Source organism: Rhinolophus sinicus, linkage group LG16, assembly GCF_036562045.2.
Source record: "Rhinolophus sinicus isolate RSC01 linkage group LG16, ASM3656204v1, whole genome shotgun sequence".
Taxonomy (NCBI): domain Eukaryota; kingdom Metazoa; phylum Chordata; class Mammalia; order Chiroptera; family Rhinolophidae; genus Rhinolophus; species Rhinolophus sinicus.
Window position 1 is genome coordinate 26,287,819 of NC_133765.1, and position 21,327 is coordinate 26,309,145.

General features: G+C 42.2%; 1 protein-coding gene across 1 annotated transcript in view; it reads left to right on the forward strand.

The window, feature by feature from the left end:
- Nucleotides 1-7,416, forward strand: part of SPPL3 (signal peptide peptidase like 3) — a 107,582-nt gene extending 100,166 nt beyond the window's left edge. The window contains exons 10-11 of the mRNA XM_019727866.2: nucleotides 653-762; nucleotides 5,608-7,416. Coding sequence (XP_019583425.1) covers nucleotides 653-762; nucleotides 5,608-5,679 — 182 coding nt within the window. The 3' untranslated portion in view covers nucleotides 5,680-7,416. The remainder of the gene's footprint in view (nucleotides 1-652; nucleotides 763-5,607) is intronic.
- Nucleotides 7,417-21,327: the final 13,911 nt, after the last annotated feature.

Genomic DNA, 21,327 nt, shown 5'->3' on the forward strand with positions numbered 1-21,327 from the left:
CTGTCACCTCAGACTCTCCCTAGGCTGTTTTCACTCTAGCCACTCGGTCACAGGCCGACAGGAAGAGACCATTGTAATGGTTTAGGAATAGCGGTCACCTATCTGCACCTGCAGCTACAGAAAAGTGAGTGGAAGGGAGCACCTCTCTCACCCGTGCCTCCTACTTAACAGCAGCACTTCACCAATTCCATAGCACTTCCCTATTCTTGGGTTCATTTCAGTTCAAAAACTCTGAGAGGGACAGGCAAAGGGTGTCATCCCCATCAGACAGGTAAGGAGGCTGAGGCTCGGAGAGGTGAAAGGCTCAACCAAGATGACGTAGCTCATAAGTAGCACAGTTGGAACTTGAACCCAGGTCTTTTGCCTCCAAGTCTAACATCACATACCACAGGAGACAGAGGGAGACCAGGCACACAGAGGGCTGGAACCTGAGCACGGAATGGAACGTGGGCCAATCACGGGTCCTTGGAATTCTAGGTTTTCTTAAGCTGTGGTGTTGGATCTGGGCATTTCACACCCTAACCATTGGGTGGAAGATGTCACATTAGAGCTGTATAATTTCAAGCTTGCCAAGACGCATCCAGGTACCAGAGGTCCTCCTCGCTCAGGGCTGGCCCCAGGGAGTTAACTCACGGATGCTTCTCTCTCACAGGTCTCCTCACTGCTACCGTGGCATCTCGCATTCACCGAGCAGCCCAGCCTGCCCTTCTCTATTTGGTGCCATTTACCTTATTGCCACTCCTCACGATGGCCTATTTAAAGGTGAGAGAAGCACTTGTAAACCTGTGAAAGTAATAACTTAGCATTGATCCTAGACTTAGGTACGTATTCTCCTTGCTAGAAGTATTTCTGCTTAAGCCCCTGAGCTCTTGAACTTGACAGTAGGGGTTTGTTCTTTTGTTTTACTAACTTGATGTTAGTAACCTCTACCAGATTCTTGCAGCCATGGGCAGCAAGTACTAATGAGTTAGACTACTACACCACCTGCTCATGGATAATTAACTGAAATCCCTAGAGCCCAGTTGCAGAGACTTCCTGCTCCCCTTGAAAGCAGCACCCTGTTGCCACCTAACAGCTCTTTGAATGCTTGGCTCCAAGCAGCTTCCCAAAACTGCCCAGCGCATAAGCCTGCATGGAGGTCTCTTCTATATGGGAACACTTTGGGTGCAAACCAGAGAGAAACTACACAGAGAAGACTGGAGAGCCATGGGAGTTCTCTGGGGTTGGAGGGGCTGGTGAGTGCCATTGTTTACATCCTCCTCCACCTCCGTAGGGTGGGGGCTCTGGCCTGCCTGCAAGGTCTCAGACACATCTCCTGAGCCCATTTCTGCCTGAACAAAGGGAGCAGGCAGGATCAACAGTATTATTACACACACCTGGAGTTGCTCTGGCTCAGTAGGCCAGCGCCCTGGATGCCTTAAGCACCCCCTCGGCTCCTACCGGCCTGCCAAAACCTCGCTGAGTACACAGTCCACACAGAGCCTGCTTCAACATAAAGCCACTTCTCCAGTACTTGAAGAAACATGTTTTGTCTAATTCATATAAACAAATATGGGCAGCCAAACAAAATGAAAAGAGAAGAATATCTTTCAAATGAAGGAACAAGAAAAAACCCTGGGGGGTGGGGGGGAGGACTTATGCAAACAGAGATCAGTAGTCTGCCTGATAAAGAAGTCAGAGAAATGGTCATAGGAATCCTCACCAACCTTGGGAGTGGAATAGTGGAATTTAGCACTTCAACACAGAGTTAGAACCAAGCAGAACTGAAGAATACAATAACTCAGAAAACACATTAGAAGGAATCAGTAGCAGATTAGCTAACAGAAGAACAGATCAGTGACCGAGAAGACCGACTAGTAGAAATCAGCAGAAAAAGTATTTTGAAAAATGAGTTTAAGGGACGTCTGGGATAACATCAAGTGCTCAAATATTTGCATTTATAGGCTCTCAGAAGGAGAAGAGAGAGAGGAATAGAAACTTTATTTAAGGAAATAAAGACTGGAAATCTTCCTAACCTGGAAAGGAAACACATCCAGGTCCAGGAAGCAGAGATTTCCAAACAAGATGAACCCAGAGACCAACACCAAGACATTTTGTAGTTAAAATGGCAAAAGTTAAAGAGACAATCTTGAAGGAAGCATGAGAAAAACAAGTCACATACAAAATAAACCCTATAAGGCTATCAGCTGATTTCCCATCAGCAACTGTACAGGCCAGAAGGAAGTAGCAGGACATCTTTAAAGTACTAAGAGAAAGGAACCTACAACCTAGAATAATTTACCCAGCAAGGCTATCATTCAGAATTGAAGAAGATATAACAAAATATCCCAGACAAGTAAAAAATAAAAATAAAGGACTTCATCACCATTAAACCAGCTTTACAAAGAAATGTTAAATGATCTTCTTTAAGTAAAAAAGGAAAGGACATAACCAGAAATAAAATATAACAAAGGGGAAAACCACCTCATAGGTAAAGCCAAATATTCAATAAATAACAGCAAATCAGACATTTAAAAAGCTACTACAAAGGTTAAAAAACTAACTCAAATTACAATAAGTAGGCGGTGCACAACACAAAAATATCTAAAATATGACATCAAGAACATAAAGCATGGAGAGGGGAATAAAAATGTAGTCCTTATTGAATATATTCGAACTTAAATACCTATCAGCTTAAAAGTAGCCTTTTGGTGGTTATTACTGCCCTTGCCATGGCTCCCACTATGATGCGTCGGGCAGGATCAGGAAGGGGCCTGCGCCCCTCAACCTTGAAGTTCCCACCTATGAGTTCACCAGTGATGACCTAGTGATTGTGGGCTAGGGACCCGACCCACCCAGCCTCCTGCAGGCTTCACGTTACCTCAGAAGAGTGACTTGAGAGCAAGCCTTCTGTACTTCAAGTCGGTTGATTTAGAATATGTAAGAGTTGCTAATAATGTATTTGCAAATGTTAACATGAAGTAAATTGAATTCAATGTTGACTACTTTCAAGCGTTCACCTAATAAAGCCACTGTTAACATTCTCGAGCTCAGACTGGGGGGAAAAAAAAGTAGACTGCTTTATATAGAGAATGGTATACATAAACCTCGTAACCACAAAACAAAAACCTACAAAAGACACACAGAGAAAGGAACCTAAAGACAAACAGCAAGGGAAGAGACCAAGAGAAGAAAGGAACAGAGGACAGTTATAAAAACAATTAACAAAATGGCAATAAGTACGTATTTACTAAATTTTAATTATTTTAAATGTGAATGGATTAAATGCTGCCATAAAAAGATATGGTGGCTGAATGGATTTAAAAATGTGACATCTATATGCTGCTTGCAAGAGACTCACTTCAAATGGAAAGAAACATACAGACAGGAAGTGAAGGGATGGAAAAAGATATTCCATGCAAATAGTAACGAAAACTGGAATAGCAATACTTTAATAAAACAAGAAATATTTTTTAAAAAGGCCATTACATAATTATAAAGTAGTTATATCCAAGAAGAGGATAAAACAGTTGTAAATATCTGTGCACCCAACATAGGATCACCTAAATATATAAAGCAATTATTAATGGATATAAAGGGAGAAATCCATAGTAATACAATAATAGGGGATTTTAATACCCTACTTGCATCAATGGATAGGTCATCCAGACAGAAAATTAGTAAATAATGTCACATTACTATGCCTTAAATGTCACATTACACAAAATCAATTTACTAGATATTTATAGGACATTTCATCCAAAAACTGCAAAATACACATTTTTTTCACGTGTACATGTAAGTTTCTCCAGGATAGATCACATATTAGGCCTCAATACAAGAAGATTGAAATAATAAGTATCTTTTCTGACCAGTGGCGTGAAACTAGACATCAACTACAGAAACAATCTTGAAACTAAGGAAAATCAAAACAACTTTTCAAATTTATGGGATACAACAAAAGGAGTTCTAAGAGGGAAATTCATAGCTATACAGACCTACTTCAGGAAATGAAAAAAAATCTCAAATAATCGAACTCTACACCTAAAGGAATCAGAAAAAGAAGAACAGACAAAGCCCCACGTAAGTAACAGGCAGGAAATTATTAAGATCAGAGTGGAAATAAATGAAATAGAAATTTAAAAAAAACAGTAGAAAAGTTCAATAAAACCAAGAGCTGCTGCTTGGAAAAGACAAATAAAATAGATGAAACTAGCCAAATTTATCCAGAAAAATAGAAAGCCCAAATAAAATCATAAATGAAAGAGAAGTTACAACTGACACCACAGAAATACAAAGAATCGTTAAAGAATACTATGAACAATTATATGTGAACAAATTCAACAATCTAAAAGAGATGGATAAATTTTTAGAAGTATATAACCTTCTGAGATTAAACCAGGAAGAAATATAAAATCTAAACAGACCAATTACTAACAATGAAAATGTTAGACTTGAAACCACAGAACACCTAGAAGAAACATAAGCAGTAAACTCTTTGGCAATATCTTTTTTTGGTATATCACCTCGAGCAAGGGAAACAAAAGAAAAAAGCAAATGGAACGACACCAAACTAAAAAGTTTTTGTACAGCAAAGGAAACCATCAACAAAACGAAAAGACAACCTACTGAATGAGAAAAGATATTCACCAGTGATACATCTGATGGGTTAATATCCATAATATATAAAGAACTCATACAACACTTAAAAAAAAACCCAATTAAGAAATGAGCAGAGGACATGAATAGACATTACATGAAAAGATGCTTAATGTCACTAAATCATCAGAGAAATGCAAATTAAAACCACAATGAGGTATCACCTCACACCTGTCAGAACGGCTATCATCAGTAAATCAACAAACAAGTGCTGGCGAGGATGTGGAGAAAAGGGAACCCTCCTGCATTGTTGGCAGAAATGGAAATTAGTGCAGCCACTATGGAAAACAGTACGGAGATTCCTCAAAAAATTAAAAATAGAGCTGCCATATGACTTAACAATTCCACTTCTGGGTTTTTATCCGAGGAAAACAAAAACACTAATTTTAAAAGATATAAATGCACCCCTATGTTCATTGCAGCATTACTAGTAATAGCCAAGATAGGGAAGCAGCCTCGGTGTCCATCAATAGATGAATGGATAAACAAGTAGTACACACACACACACACAGGATATTACTCCACAATAAAAAAAGAAATCTTGCCGTTTGCACCAACATGGATGGACCTAGAGGGTATTATGTTGAGTGAAATAAGTCAAAGAAAGACAATGTGGAATCTAAAAATAATAGTTTGGAAATAGAAAATGATAAAACTATAGACTTAGAGCATTATCTTGTTCACAAGATTGCTATCATCCCCATTTACAGATAAGGAAACAGACACAGGTTGATTTGCTAGATCATCTGATTCATAAGTGATAGAACTTACACCAGGATAGAGATGTTAAAAGCCCTCTGCTCGGGGAGCCTAAGAGCTCTTCTAATGAGGTCTTCAGAGAATGGTGGGTTACTTTTCAGTGAGTAAAATTTGAATACTCTTTGACTGTCCACCGAAGCAATCTGAGATCAAGTATAAGAAAGGACTTGTCAATACCTGTTGTAACTTAGTAAAGTTCCTTTTTCCCAGGGTGACCTACGGCGGATGTGGTCTGAGCCATTCCACTCCAAGTCCAGCAGCTCCCGATTCCTGGAAGTATGATGGATCACAGAGAGTGACCAGAATGGCCATCTTAGTCCTTTTCTGTCAACGAGTGGTTTTGTTTCATCTTAGAGTTGGCCTGGTACACGGAGATGTACCTGTTTAAGGAACTGACGTGTGATTGGATTTTGCATTTGCAGGGAGCTTGTTTGCAGGAGCGAGGTGCTGGAACCGAGCTTGGTTCCTTCTCTTCCTGCCGTTGTAGAGGTGGAGCCCCTCCTGAAGTGGCAGGCCCTCCCCAGCGCTCCTTCCTCCCCTGTTTTTACGGATCTGCACCAGACTGTTACCTGTGGGGGATGGAGAGGTGACTGTTTCAAACTGACAACGGCAAGGAGTTGTTCTATACCTTTTGAACACTAAAAGGGTGAAAAATGTTAGCAAATCGAAGTTCCTTCAGTGAACCCTCAAGAACTTTGGGACCAGTTTCCTATGGAGGACTCAGTTTCAGAGAACTGAGACAGAAGCTCTTCTGTCGTTATATCCTTCTTTCCTTTTTTTGGATTTATTAAATATTTTCTGTGGTGTGAAGTGACTTATTCAATCCACAGACATTGAGTGACTGCTTACAACATACACATAAGAATTGTTGTTCATGTCCACCCAGATGTTGTGTTGGCAGTGAATGAGGGCACGGTTTTTATACATACACACACGCACATAGATCTATATGAATAAACAGAAATTAAAACCCGCTAAGATCATGCCGTGTAGCAGACAGGGCCTTGCTGTAATTGTTAGCATGTAGAGCCGTTGACTCTGGCTTTCTTGTATATGGATAAGCTGCTGTCCTTCCCTCCACAACTGAACGTGCAGTTAAAACCAGTATAGTATTTGTACTGATATACTCATGGACTTTAGGACATTTGGTTTTGATCAGTGTAGCCAATTAGGGATGAAAAGGTAAAACTTTTTGGCCCTTTATTTGTTCTCACAGGCTTCTCCCTTGCAGGGCTTTTAGTACTTTCTTCTTGAATCAATGCATGTATTATAGCAGCAGGTGTCTTTGTGCTTTCTGATCATAGTAATGTACTACTTGTAAATACATTTTTCTATTTTCTATTGTTTTGTATTTTTTTTTTTTTTTTGGCATTTTGTTTCATTGGTGTGCTGTATTTTCCATGCCCTCACTCCTTTAAGAAAAAAAAGGAAAAAACAACACAATTCTGTCCTTGCTGTTGTGATTATAGTCTTGGTTTACCTGTGGTGACAACTGGGTATTGGGGACATATGTCACGTGCCCCTTTGAGATGCGCCCTACGTTCCAGGAATTGTAGAAAGAGCAAGCTGCTCTGTCCCCTTGGAATCTGACCGTGTGTTGTGGTCTTGGCTGGAGAGCCAGCGTTCTGGTGGTTACTAGTGGGAGTGTGTCCACTTGCCTTTGTCCAAGCAGCCCCCGCCTGGTAAGAAATCGCCCATTGTTCCGAGGCAGAGAGAAACCTGGAATTGGCCTGCATTCCTGACAGCAGAGGTTGGAGAAGGGCCCGTGTCCTGGTTTCTCCCGTCTGCAGGTGACCTGCCTCTGGCTTGACCTGTGTAATGAACTGGTGTGCTGTGGTTCCCGTTGCTTGAAGGCACAGTGGATAGAGCTCACAGGCGGTGCACGTCGGTTGTCCTCGCGTTGTCGGGAGTGTGAAGCGGTCAGGATGGTGCATTCCTCTGTTGTCTTCGAATCCTGCTGAGGGCTGTTTTGTTTTTTGTTGTTTTGTTGTTGTTTTTTTAATAAATGACTGCTTTGTAGCCTTTGTCACCTCATCTTAACTTTTAGTTGTTAGTACCTACCTGCTCTACCTGTTCCAGAAGACTGATGGCAAGACCCTGTCTATCTCCAGCTCTGGGTCAGTCCTAGAAGCGCGGAAGAACTGAAGCTTCTGGTCACAGCACTCACAACAGCCTCTGGATCTGGTGAAGACCGAACATACATTCACTACTCACTGCTTATCAGTGCTGCTTTCTGAGCCCTCCAGGGTGCTGGTGACTAATCAGGGGGTGGGGTGGGGGTGGGGGCGTCTTCCAGAATGACTTGGTTAAGGGCGAGTGCCAGTAATGGTTAGAAATATTATCCTGGCAGGGGGCATTTTAATTCTTTTCATATTAAAAAAAAAAAAAAAAAAAAAAAACTAAACTCCAGACAGAAGGAATGTGGTTTTTTGTGATCCTCACTTCTGTGCTCATTTATTTAGATGGAAAAATACCCCCACAAGACTCCTGAATGTAATTTGGATTCCAGTTCCTAGCCTTCAAAGCCCTTAAAACTTTGGTGGAGGAACTGCAAATACTCCTTTTGTTTTAAATTAACCACAGCAGACGCACTAGAATCTCCCCTGTTCTGGAAGTAGTGCTGTTTTGATCGGGGGTGGGAGAGACTGCAATTAAAGCCCATACTTTCATTTTCTCCTTATAATCTCCCTTTCCCTCTGCCTGATATACTGTCCTCATCTTATTTTTTCTGGTTTCTCGGGTATCCCGAGTTTGGGGGTTTTTTTTCCTAAGAAGTCTTTTGCATTAGGCAAGGCACGGTTTACAAAGTTCCAGCACAGACCCCCGTCATTACTAGTCTGATGTTCTTCTGCCCCCAGATACTGCGTGTTGAAACTCACTTATTCATAGTGACTTTCTTCTTTCTAATCTGAGCGAATGAAGATAGGACAGCGAAGTTTATCCAAAGCCCAGCATGTTCCATTATTATTACTACAGTTGATGCCTTTTCTTGGTTAGACAGCTACACACCTCCCTGTGTAGGAACAGTCCGAGCTGGAACTGGGGGCCTTTGTGGGGGCGGGGGTGGAAGCTACTATCTGAATTGCCTTTATAGCCTGCCAGCACAGGCCTTGGTTAAACAGGTAAGTTATGGTAGCCACGTGACAAACAAAAGGACTGGTTCTCTGTACAGGTGGAGGGAAGCGAGTTCTGGTTTGCCAATGAAGTGTTAAAAATAGAATCTACTTTGTCTGCATAGCAGCTCTGCGGTCACTGCCAGCCAGCTCGTGTTGTATGTGGACACGTGTTTTGTAAAGCCTAACATTTACATCAGAGCCTCGGAATGTAGCATTTTTGTATATACATGCAGTATACTCGTCAAGAATGGCAGCTGCATTTCTCCTCCATAGAAGCAGGGCACACAGTACAGGCTCTGAAGGAAACCCGCCCATCCTCCTGGTCTTCCCACACATCCTGGCCTGGACAACCTGTCCCTTCACGAAGTCACCTTTCTTAGGCAGTTTCCAACAGTGAACTCACTTCCAGAACAGTGGCTCCCAAGACACCTTGGCACAAGCGTCTGAAGTGCTGCAAGTCTGGTAATGGAACTTGGGCCTTTTCTCTCTTCCGGGATGGACACACCAGGTAAGAGCATTTTTAATCTGGAAATTTCCATTTCTATGCAATTTATAGATGCTTTCTAGTTGCATGACTCCTCCTCGTGTGTGGAGCCTCTCCCAGAACGGCACATTTCCCATTTCTTTTGACTATCAGCCATAATTTATTTTCTCCTCAACCTTTCCTGTGAAATTCAAAGTCCTTTCCCATCCATTTGAGGTTAAGTCAGTCATGTTTCAGCTTGAACTGGGTGCTCCAGGGAACAAAATCAGCTATCCTGACCCCTGCTCTAGTGATCTAATGCAGGGGGTGCTTCAGCACCTCGACGTGGGGAGAGTCAGGTGGCAGTTGTCCCCACACACCGTGTTATTCAGCGACGAAGCACTGAGCTCGAGAGTGCCATCCAGAGCTTCCTGTGTACGACTCTGGGCCTTGCTGTAAGTCGCAGAGCTGGGAGCAGTTTCTCAGGACAGGTGCGTCTGACTAGGAGAAGGTGGAAAGCAGGGTCACAAAGGCTCCTTTTCCCAGGACCGTTGCTACAGGAGACGCCCGGTGCTCCAGAACAGCACGGGCCAGCACTTGATCAGATGCACAGCTAACAACTGAAAGAAGCCCCAGGCACACTGATCTCCTGACATGGTTCGGAAGTCAGAGCTAGCAGGCTCTTTCTAGCGGCGCTCACACGGCAGTGTGCTGTCGAGCTCTCAGACACTCGAGTTTTACAAGCTCATGCTGCACACTCAGCCTTAGTTCATGGTTCCTTTCATTTGGATTTTTCCTAGTCAGTTTCTTAAGTTCTAAGAAGTCTGTCCCCTGTTGGGTAGAATCTGTAAAAGTTGCCACTGCAGGAGGCCGGAGGCCTGAGGGTTCCTGAAACAGACACACCTGAGAGCTTGCTGCAGCCCCCACCGCGTCCTGGGATTCTTCCCCTGACCCATGAAGACAAAGGGATGGGAAGCAGTTAGGGAAAGGAAACAAGACTTGAGACTGGGAGTCGGGAAATCTGCCAAGCTGTGGGCCGTGGGCTTCTGCCTTGTGAGGAATGCAAGATGGGAAGTGGGTGTCCAGAAAACAGAGCGATGGAGAGAGGGCAGCAAGGTGGCCACTTGCCAGCATTCTAGCCTCAGACTCTGGGTGCCAATTCCTCTGCTTTGCCCACAGACTTGCTTCAGCAAGCAACCCATCAGCCTTCTGATGACAGCTCGCTCGGCCCCCTGGATTTTCTGGGGTGTACCATGTGCACCTAAGTTCCAGCCTTCATAGTTGAAGCAGAAACTTGATTTCAAAAGAAGTTGAGGACTTGCTCGTCCAGGGAAGTACAACCCTGGCCTCTAAGGCGATAGCATTTTCAGGATGAGTCATGGTCATTGCCAGCTTGAAGGTGGTAGAAACACAGTGCTCTCCCCAAGGCTGTCAGCAGGTGGGGCCAGGAGCCCTGGCCCACCCAGAAGCTCTGTAGATGGAGAAACACCCTTTGCCACCACCACCACCTTCCACTGCCCTGGTCCCCAACTGCCACTGGATGTCACTTAGTGGGTCTCCCTGCTGCCATCCAGCTCTCACCATGGTCTCTGAGCTGTTTATCCAACAGACCCTCCCTTGCTGATGGGGTCCTGCAGGTGAGAGGTGGCCTGGGCCAGGGCATGGGAAAAAGTGACAGAACTTGCTGCCACATTGGATGCAGAAGGTGGGGATGAAGACACTGCACGGCTTTTAACCAGAACAATGAATTGCCAAAACTGAGAAAGATAGGAAAGGAGAAGACTTCTGTCTTAGCCAGTAGAGCAGCTAAAACTAAGAGGAAACGAAATGGAAGTCTTGGGCATAGAAATGGTATTTAAAGCCATGGGGAATGTACAGGGTCTCAACAGAGAGAGGTAGGAAAATGACTCCCATCACGTGTGAGAAGGTACCTGTCAGCACTTACCCCTCACATAGCCACGTGTGACCTTCGGTCAGTGACAGGGCCCCTCTGAGCCTGCTGCTTAATCTGGAATGGGGATAATGGTGCCTTATATAAAATATTAAATGAATATTAGGTACTATGCTGTTCTATTGAGTTTTCATGTACTCCATATACTATTTACCAGTCTTCATGGTGTTAGAATACAATTAAAATAATCTGATTTAAACAGATATATACACTTGGCATTATTCAAACGACCTAGTGTCTCTTGATCACTGAGGAAACTGCTTAGCTTTCCATCTTGGAGGGGTGACAGGTGTGTTGACACTTTAATCCTAGTCTAGGCTCTCACACCAAGTGGCTTCTGCAGAGAGAGCAGGCTCTTTACCATAAGCCTAGACCAGTCCCGCGTCCTGACATTTTCCTCTACATGCTGACGGACTTGCTACAAAGGGGGGGTGATGGGGAAGTCCATGTAGAGGTTCCCCACGTCTGTGTGTCCGAGGATGTCTGGGCAGCCCCTCCACTGCCACAGTTCCTCTGAGGGAGGCCCAGCCAGGGTGCCTCACCGTGGTGACCTCCCAGAGCCCTTAGGGGCTTCTTGGAGTCTTTCTTAACAGGTCAACTTCGGCCAAGTAAGGCGGTTTTGCAACCCACACTGAGCAGAATGCTCATAACAGAAGCATGAAGTGTCCCCAGTACAGGGCACACGGGCCTACAAGAGGCCCTGAACTGGCTCTTGAGGTTACTCAACTGGAATAGCTTCCACCTAATGGATACTTAACATTTTGGTTGCTTAACGCCAAAGTATCAACCTCTAACCCGATTCTGCAAAACAAACGATGGCATTTTTTCCTATACTTTTAGATTTTTTTTTCCATGATGTTACTACCTCTGCCCTCTTTTACTTCAGCGTACTTTAGAGCTCTGCTGCTTGTTTTGAGGGAAAGGGTAACTGTACACTGCGAAGCTACCCTGTCAGTCATTTGAGGGCCTATTTTATTGTCCAGTCTCTTGGATCAAAAGACTCGATGGGCCAAACTCCCAGCCTATTTTTAAATAAAGAGCCATGTCATTTAAGCTACTTGGCCCGCTCAGTCCCCAGACAGGAGAGGGACAGGAGCCAGACCAGGCAAAGGGCAAGAGCAGAGAGCACAGAGTTCCAAGATTCTCCATTCGCTGGGCCAAGGGGGAAACGAGGGCCGCGGTGTCACTGATGAAGTAGCTGAATCACTGCTTGAGTGACCCTGTCCAGATGAGCAGAGAAATGGGCTGGTAGTAAGTGGGACGGGTGGCCCTGGCCTTTGTCCTCAGCGTGACCCTCTCGATAATGTGGCTGAGGACATGACGGCCACGCTTAGCAGACTGGAGGAGGACATGAAGCCAGGAGAAGGAACGGAACCAGGATCCACAGAGAGCTTAGACGGCTAGGACAGGGAGTCACATCAAACATGGGGAACCTGGACGCAGAGCCTCAGCAAATGATAGCCAGACATCAGTAACCCCTCACAAGAGTCCTTCAAGGGAGGTGCTACACCGTCACCAGTTTTACAGAAGAACTCACAAGCCCCTGAGATCACCAACCGGTAGGTGGGAGAATAAGCTCTGAACACAGGCCGATGCCCTTAAACATTGTACTTTCTCCCATTACAGAATAGCAGATAGAGCTCAGCCTCAGAAAACACAGGTAAGGCATTAAACACTCCAGGACGGATCGATCCCTACTAGCGCCAGAACATTTTAAATCCAGCCACTGCCCATAGCAAATCAAGATACTTGCAGTCTGGCTGTATATTCCACCTTGTGGGCCAAAATGGTGGTCCGTCATTTCAGATTTTTCGTAAAACCTCATGACATGATACAGGCAGGGCAGATTTTATCACCCCATTTTATAGACCAGAAAACAAAGTTTCAAGGTCAGCTAAGTTGGTTCAAGTCTTCCTGCCTCTAGAGCCTGAGCTCCTTGTCCAGGTAATCACACCCAGGTTTTGTAGACATGACTTGTTTGGCTTCATCAAAAGTGAGGGAGTTCTTGTCAACAGGGATAGACTGTAAACGTCCTTGGAAGTGGGGGGTTACCAACCCTATTAAGAGGCAGGGAAGAGCTGGAGTTTGGCTGCCTGCACCCTGTGCTGGCCCAGAGAGGTCGTGCAGAGACCTTCCTCCCAGTAATGCTGCAGCAACGCGGACTTCCCACTAACAGGACACTGCCTCACACTGATTAGGACGGAGGGACCAGGACACACGCCTCCTAGCAAGCCAGGACCGAACAATCCCTCCGAGGAATTCAAAGCAACCAGCTTTCAATATTAAAATGATCACGTCCCCCACTGCTGTCATTAAAACAACAAACCATGAAAACAACTGTCAACTGCTGTCCTGAGCTCCAGTAATGGTGGGCTGTAAATCAAACCAATCCTGCTAAAAATAACTTTTTAAAATATAGATGAAGTAGCTTTTTGAAAAGCATTGGAGAGGGTTCTTCTGCTAATGGTAGAGGAACTCCTATTCGCCAACCCTCCCACAAATGCCTACTATAAATTCTCAACTAAATACAGAAAACAACTATTTTGAAAGAGCAGCCAAACTGGGGAGAAACGAGGGGAGCTGATGGAAGGGAATGGCACTGGGTGTCCCTAGTCACAGTTTTTTGCCTGAGGACAGGCCCCATTTGGCACCATATGACATACTTAAAACTGACAGAAACCTGCAATCATACTGGCTTCAGTAACCAAAGGAAAGGGTTCAGAATGACCCTAGCACCTAAAAAGTGAAGGAATAAATCCCAGAAAGGAGATGGGGGGGGGGGGGGGGGCTCCACCTTCTGTGTATAAGCCTGCCCAAATCCGTGATCCCTGAATACACACTCAGACGGCAGACTCCAGCCATTTAAAAGAACTAAAGAGAAATTTCAGCTACCGCCCACCACAGGGAATTCATTGTTTTAAGTCTGAGTTCAGCCAAATTAACTGCTTGCTTTTAAAAAATTCTTCAGGGTTTTTACAATGTATTATTCATAATATCCAGGTATACTTCAAAATTACTATACATATAAAAAATAAAATGTGATCCATACTCAAAAGAAAAGGCAATTAATGGAAACTGACTTTGAAATGACCCAGATGTTAGAATTCAAGATTTTTAAAGCAACTATTATAACCATATCCAAGAATGTAAAGGAAAAATGCTTATAATGAATGAACAAATAAGAATTGTCAGGTGGCCAGTTGGCTTAGTGGTTGGAGCGCAGTGCTCATAACAACCAAGGTCGCCAGTTCGATTCCCACATGGGCCAGTGAGCCGCACCCTCCACAACTAGATTGAAAACAACTTGACATGGAGCTGATGGGTCCTGGAAAAAACATACTGTTCCCCAATATTCCCCAATAAAAATTTTTTAAAAAAATTGTCAGCACAGAAATATTAACAAAAAGAACCAAATAAACATTCTAGAACTGAAAAATACATAATACCTGAAGTAAATTAAGTTGATGGGATTAATAGCACATTGAAGATGAATGATGAAGCTTGAAAAAGCAGGGTTTAGGGCCGGCCCGGTGGCTCATGTGGTTAGAGCTCCATGCTCCTAACTTCAAAGGTTGCCAGTTCGATTCCCACATGGGCCAGTGGGCTCTCAACCACAAGGTTGCTAGTTCAATTCCTCCAGTCCCACAAAGGATGGTGGGCAGCGCCCCCTGCAACTAAAATTGAACACGGCACCTTGAGCTGAGCTGCCGCTGAGCTCCCGAATGGCTCAGTTGGTTGGAGTGCGTCCTCTCAACCACAAGGTTGCCTGTTCGACTCCCGCAAGGGATGGTGGGCTGTGCCCCCTGCAACTAGCAACAGCAACTGGACCTGGAGCTGAGCTGTGCCCTCCACAACTAAGACTGAAAGGACAACAACTTGATTTGGGAAAAAAAAAATCCTGGAAGTACACACTGTTCCCCAATAAAGTCCTGTTCCCCTTCCCCAATAAAATCTTAAGGGGAAAAAAAAGCAGGGTTTATAAGTCTTTTCTGTAAAGGATCAGTCTTTATGGGTCTATGGTCTCCATTACATTCATCTCTGCCATTACAGTGTGAAAGCAGCCATAGAAAATGCATGGGGATAAACAGATTGGACCTGGGATTGTCCATAGTTTTTTAAGCCCTGAAATAGAGCAGTAGACGTGTAATCTGAAGAATGGGGGGGGGGGGGAGATTGAAAAAATGTGAGACAACATTAAACAGTCTAACATATATATAATTGAAATACCAGAATGAAGAGAGAGAAAGAATTAGGCAGGAAAAAAAACTTAAAAAAAAAAAAAGTAATGGCCAAATTTGGGAAAAGTTCAAGAATCATAGCAGACCCCAAACAGAATAAATACAAAGAAAACCACACCGGTAATTTAATAGTCAAACTGCTGGAAACTAAAAATAGGAAATCTTGAAAGCAGCAAGCAAGATAAAAATGACACATGACATAGGATAATGAAAATACAATTGTATGAAATACTGCAAACTTCTCATCAGAAAGAAAGATTAGAAGATAATGTAATGATATCTTTAAAGCTATGAAAGTAAAACACATCAGGACAGAATTCTATATCCAGTGAAAACATTCTTCAAAAATGGTGAAATATTGACATTTTCAGATAAACTATAGTTAAAAGATTCATTGCCCACAGACCTGCAGGACAAGAATTACTGAAACAGTTTTTGAGGTTCAAGGGAAATGACACCAGGTGGAAATTCAGACTTATAGGAAGTAATAAGACAACCAGTCAAGTAATTTCAAAGTGGTCCCCAGTGTTCCCTCCTGATATTTATGTTCTGCATATTGTCCCCTGCCACATTGATCTGTGTGACCACCAGAATATGAAGTGATAGTGTGTGATTTCCAAGACTAGGTTATAAAAGACATTGCCATCGGCATAAATCTTCATAACCATGGACTATGCAAAAGTTTCTTAGATGTAACACCTAAAGCACAAACAACAACAGAAAAAATAGATAACTAGGCTTTATCAAAATTGAAACCATCTGTGATTTAAAGGACACAATCAACAAAGTAAAAAGACAGCCCAAAGAATAGGAGAAATTATTCTTAAATCATATATCTGATAAGGATTTGGTATGAACATATAAAGAACTCTTATAACTCAACTATAACTCAATTAAATAGGCAAAAGATTTGAATAGACATTTTCCCAAAGATATGTAAATAGTCAATAAATACATGAAAACATGCTTAATACCATTAGTCACCAGGGAAATGCAAATCAAAACCACAATGAGATACCACTTCACACCCACTAGGATGACTAATTTTTTTTAAACGACAATAATAAGGATTAGCAAGGATGTGGAGAAAATGGAACTCTCACACATTGCTAGACGTCATCAAAATGGCGGCGTGAGGTGAGCCTCTGTAAAGCTCCCCTGGAATTTACAACTAATCGAACAACAATAACTCCACAAAGGACTCTGCACAGCAGACAGGCAAGACAAAGAGGCCCACTACTGAATTCACCTAAAGGTGGGCGAAGCGTGAGCGGGGGCGGAGGGAAGGGAGAAGTCAGGAGACGGAGCCCTGCGGGCGCAGGACGCAGACCTAGCTCAGTGCTCCGAGCTCGCTGCTTCCCGGAACTACCGCAGCTGCGGGAGAGGGAAGAACTTGGACTGCTAGGGCTCCGCTTATGGCCCACAGGGCTGAGGGGACAGCATATAACACAGCTGAACCCAACACTCACGGCAGAGACCTCGGAGAAAAGACTGAGGGAAGAAGCCTGAAAACGGCAGTTTAAGCCCTCACTGCCACAGAGAACGGAAGTTTTAGGCACTGAGACCAGCCGTCCCCTCCCTACCCTCCCGGAGCTCGTCCCGCCCCCACCTGCCCAGTGCTAGAAGCGGAACAGTAGCAGTGTCAGATCAAAAGAATAAAATATTTGCTGTTCTGAGAACTGTGGACCGCAGACACAGATTCGCAGCCCAACTAGTTCTGGCAAAGGGGAGGGAGCTGTGGAAGCAGGACCGGCTGTGGTGGTGGTCGCCGCCATTGCTCTGGGCCACCTCTCACAACTCATCCCGCCCCTGCCCCACTTTTCTGGGCGGATCCCTGCAGGAGTAAACTGAATTGCTGAAACATACGGGCTCTGTATCTGGAGCTGGAAGAGCTTTGGAACATCAAAAGCTCTCCCCATACCCACACGGACACTGCGCCCTGTGACCCGGGTGAACTATTAACAGAGGAGAAGCCCATCTCCCAGGGAATCCCCCCATTGTGTGAGAAGCTGGAATAGTGCAGAGAAAACATAGCACTACCGTGTGAGAGAGGAAAAAAAGGCTGCAGTCAGAGGGAAAATAAAACATTCTACTAACAAGTACTGGAAAACGAGAGAAAGACCTCTTCCTATCAACCAACTGTTGCAGAAGCCACTCCTGTAGATGTCTAGGAAGATAAATAATAAATCAGTAATTGCCACGAATAACCAAGGCAACAAGACAGCTCAGAAAGAAAGTGAAAAGTCTCCAGAAAAGGAACTTAAAGATACGGAAATATGTGACTTAAATGACAGAGAATTCAAGATTGCAGTTCTGAAAAAACTCAACAAGATGTAAAAAAACACAGAAAGGCAGTTTAATGAACTCAGAAACACAATCAAAGAACAACATGAGCATTTTATGAAAGAGATTGAAATTTTTAAAAAGAACCAAATAGAATTTCTGGAGATTAAGAACTCAATAGAATAAATTAAGAATGAAATAACCAGCTTAGGTAATACAGTTGACCAGATGGAGGAAAGAATCAGTGACATTGAAGATGGAAACCTGGAGATTACACAGATGGAAGAAGAAAGAGACTTGAGACTTAAAAGAAATGAAAGAACTCTACAAGAACTTTCTGACTCCATCAGAAAGAGCAATATAAGAATAATGGGCATACCAGAAGGAGAAGAAAGAGAGAAGGAACAGAGAATATATTCAAACAAATTGTCATTGAGAACTTCCCAAACTTGTGGACAGAACTGGATCCTCAAATCCAAGAAGCAAATAGAACACCTAATTACCTCAATCCCAACAGGCCTTCTCCAAGGCACATTGTATTGAAGCTGTCTAAAATCAATGACAAAGAAAGAATCCTCAAGGCAGCCAGGGAAAAGAAGACGGTAACCTACAAAGGAAAGCCCATTAGATTATCATCAGATTTTTCAGCAGAAACTCTACAAGCCAGGAGGGAGTGGAACCAAATATTCAAACTATTGAAAGAGAGAAATTATGAGCCAAGAATAATATATCCAGCAAAGATATCCTTTAGATATGAAGGAGGAATAAAGACCTTTCCAGACATACAGAAGCTGAGGGAATTTTCTAATACACGACCTGCACTACAAGAAATACTAAAGGAGGCTATTCGACCACCATCAACAGGGACAATTTGTGGCAACCAAAACATAAAAAGGGGGAGCGTAAAGGCCTGAACCGGAATATGGGAATGGAGAAAGTAAGCGTGCTGAAAAAAATTGAATACTCTAAATATCAAACTTTCTTTTACATAAACTTAAGAGTAACCACTCAAAAAGAATCCAGAACTGAAATATATACTGTAATAAAAGAAGATACAGAAAGAAAGAAACATCATAGAATACCACCACACAGAAATAATAGACAACAACACATTGCTAGTGGGATTATAAAATGGTGAGTGTCCATCAATGGAATATTACTCAGCCATAAAAAGGAATACACTACTGACACATGCAACATGAACCTTGAAACCATGATAAGTAAAAGATGCTAGACACAAATGGCCATGTGAAATATTTCCTTTATATGAAATGTCAAAAACAGGCAGATCTATCGAAACAGGAGATTAGTGGTTGCCAGAAGCAATGGGAAGGGTAAAGTGTCAGTTACGGTACACGATTTCTTTGGGGGGGTGGTGATGAAAGTATTCTGGGATTAGATCATAGTATTGTTTCCACAACTTTGTGAATATACTAAAAACCCACTGAACTGTATACTTTAAAAGGGTGATTTTTATATATGAATTATATCTCAATTTACACAAAAAAAATGCCACTTCCATCTTAACTTATTGGATCATTCACACTGGGAGAAGTCAGATGTCATGAAGACACTCAAGCTGCTGTATGGAGAGGTCCACGTGGTGAGAAATAGGTCTCTTGCCAACAGCCAGTATCAAATTGCTTGCAATGTGAGTGAGTTTTTGGAAGCAGATCCTCCAGGTCAAGCCTTCAAATGACTGGAACCCTGGCCAATATTTTGACTAATCTCATAAGAAACCACAAGCCAGGATCACCCAGCTAAGCTTACAATTCCAATTTCTAACTCACAGAAACTATGGAAAGTAATAAGTGTTTATCGTTCTTTTAAGACACTGAGTTAGGTATGTATGGGCTAATTTGTTATGTAGAAATAGATAACTGACACAACTGGCCATGGTAAATATGTAGATTAAATAGAAAAGATTTTTCTCTTAATTTCTTTAATATACGTATAATTTAACATTGTACAATGGGGTTTATAACGTATGAAGCTATAATACCTATAACAACAACTACATAATATATTGTTGGGCTAATGGACCCATATGGTTGCAATGTTTTTATATTTTTGTGAAGTGATAAAATGTTAACAACTCTAAATAGGTTGTGAAAAGTTAAGAATGTATATTTTAATCCCAAGGGCAAATACTTTAAAAATATAAAATGCAAAATGTATAGCTAAAAAAGCCAATAGAGGAATTTAAATGAAATACTAAAAAGTATTTTATTAAAAGAAGCCAGGAAAAGAGAAATAGAGAAGCAAAAACACAGGTGGATAAATAGAAAACATAGCAAAATAACCAGTGTAAATCCAACCATATAAATAATTAAATATTAATGGATTGATAACCCATTTCTGACCAAAATGGAGTAAAAGGATCATATTTACCCTTCCACCTTAAACAGTGAAACACAAAATATGTAAAACAACATGAAAATATGTAAAAAAAAAAAAAAAAAACAGTGAAAACACAAAATATGTAAAACAGGTTTCAGACAAACAGCAGGTACCACAGGACAGAGAAGAGAAGCTAATGAAGTAAACCCTACAACTATCCCAACTTAATATGTGTAGAGGGTTTCCAGGCCATGGAGCAGAGAAGACAATCCAAAACAGAGCCCAGAAATTTCTTTGGATTGAGGAAAAGAGAATGCAGAGTTCAGTGAGGCCAAGATGCCTAAATTATGGGAAAAGGTAAAAGAGAAAAGGGAATTTCAGAGAGAGAGAAAGAGAGAGAGATGTCATCAGAGAGCTGAAAAAGTTTGTCTTTAGTGCATGTGCGAGAGAAACCATCAAGGCCAAGGAAAGAAGCAGCAGAAAGGAGCAGGCTGAACAAGCCACCGAGCTTGGACATGGCCAGGAGTATTTCATACTCCCAACACCACAATAAAAAGACCTCCTGGCACATGAGGCATCAAGTAGAATTCTCAGAAAGGTATGGCTTCAATAGTGGGAGCCAATTAGGCATAAATGAAATGATGTTCTGGAAGCATCTAATAAAGCTTAAAAGTAATCCTTGAAAAAAATCCAACTATTTCCAAATAACTGTCACAGAGCAAAACTGAAAAATATTTAAAGCAATATAAGTGATATAAAACATCCAACAATGTAAAATTCACAATGTCTGGTATCCAATCAAAAACTACCAGGCATGTAAAGAAGCAGGAAAATATCTCCCATAATTGAGAGGAAAATCCATTAATAGAAACATCCCAAAATGATTCAGATGATGGAATTAGCAGATAAGAATGTTTAAAGATTATAAATATAGTCAAAAAATGTTTTAAAAATGAGCACATTGAGGAGAGAAAAATGGAAGATACATAAAGAAGATCTAAGTCAAAATTATAGAAATTAAAAATACTGTGAGATGAAAAAATACAGTGAATGGGATGAACAGCACATTGGATGTTGCAGGAAAAAAGATCAGTGAACTTGACACAGCAACAGAAACTATACGAAATGAAACACAGGAAAAAGAGACTGGGGAGAAAAAATAAAGACAGCATCAATGAGCTATAAATCAATATTGAGTAGCTTAACATATGTAATTAGTGTCAGAAGGAAAGGGGGGGATAGAAAAAGTATTTAAAGAAATAATGACCAAATTTTTCTCCAAAACTGTTTTTCAATTTTTGAGAAAAATATAAACCCCCAAATCCAAGAATTTCAAAGAATTCCAAGTATAATAAATATGAGGAAAACCGCACTAAGGTACATCTTAATCAAATTGTTGATCAAATAGATGATAAGAAATATATATATAAGTAGCCAGGAGGGAACTCTTAAACTCATTCTACCAGGTCAGCATTACCCTGATACCAAAACCAGACAAGGATGCCACAAGAAAATTAGAGATCACTATCCCTGATGAAC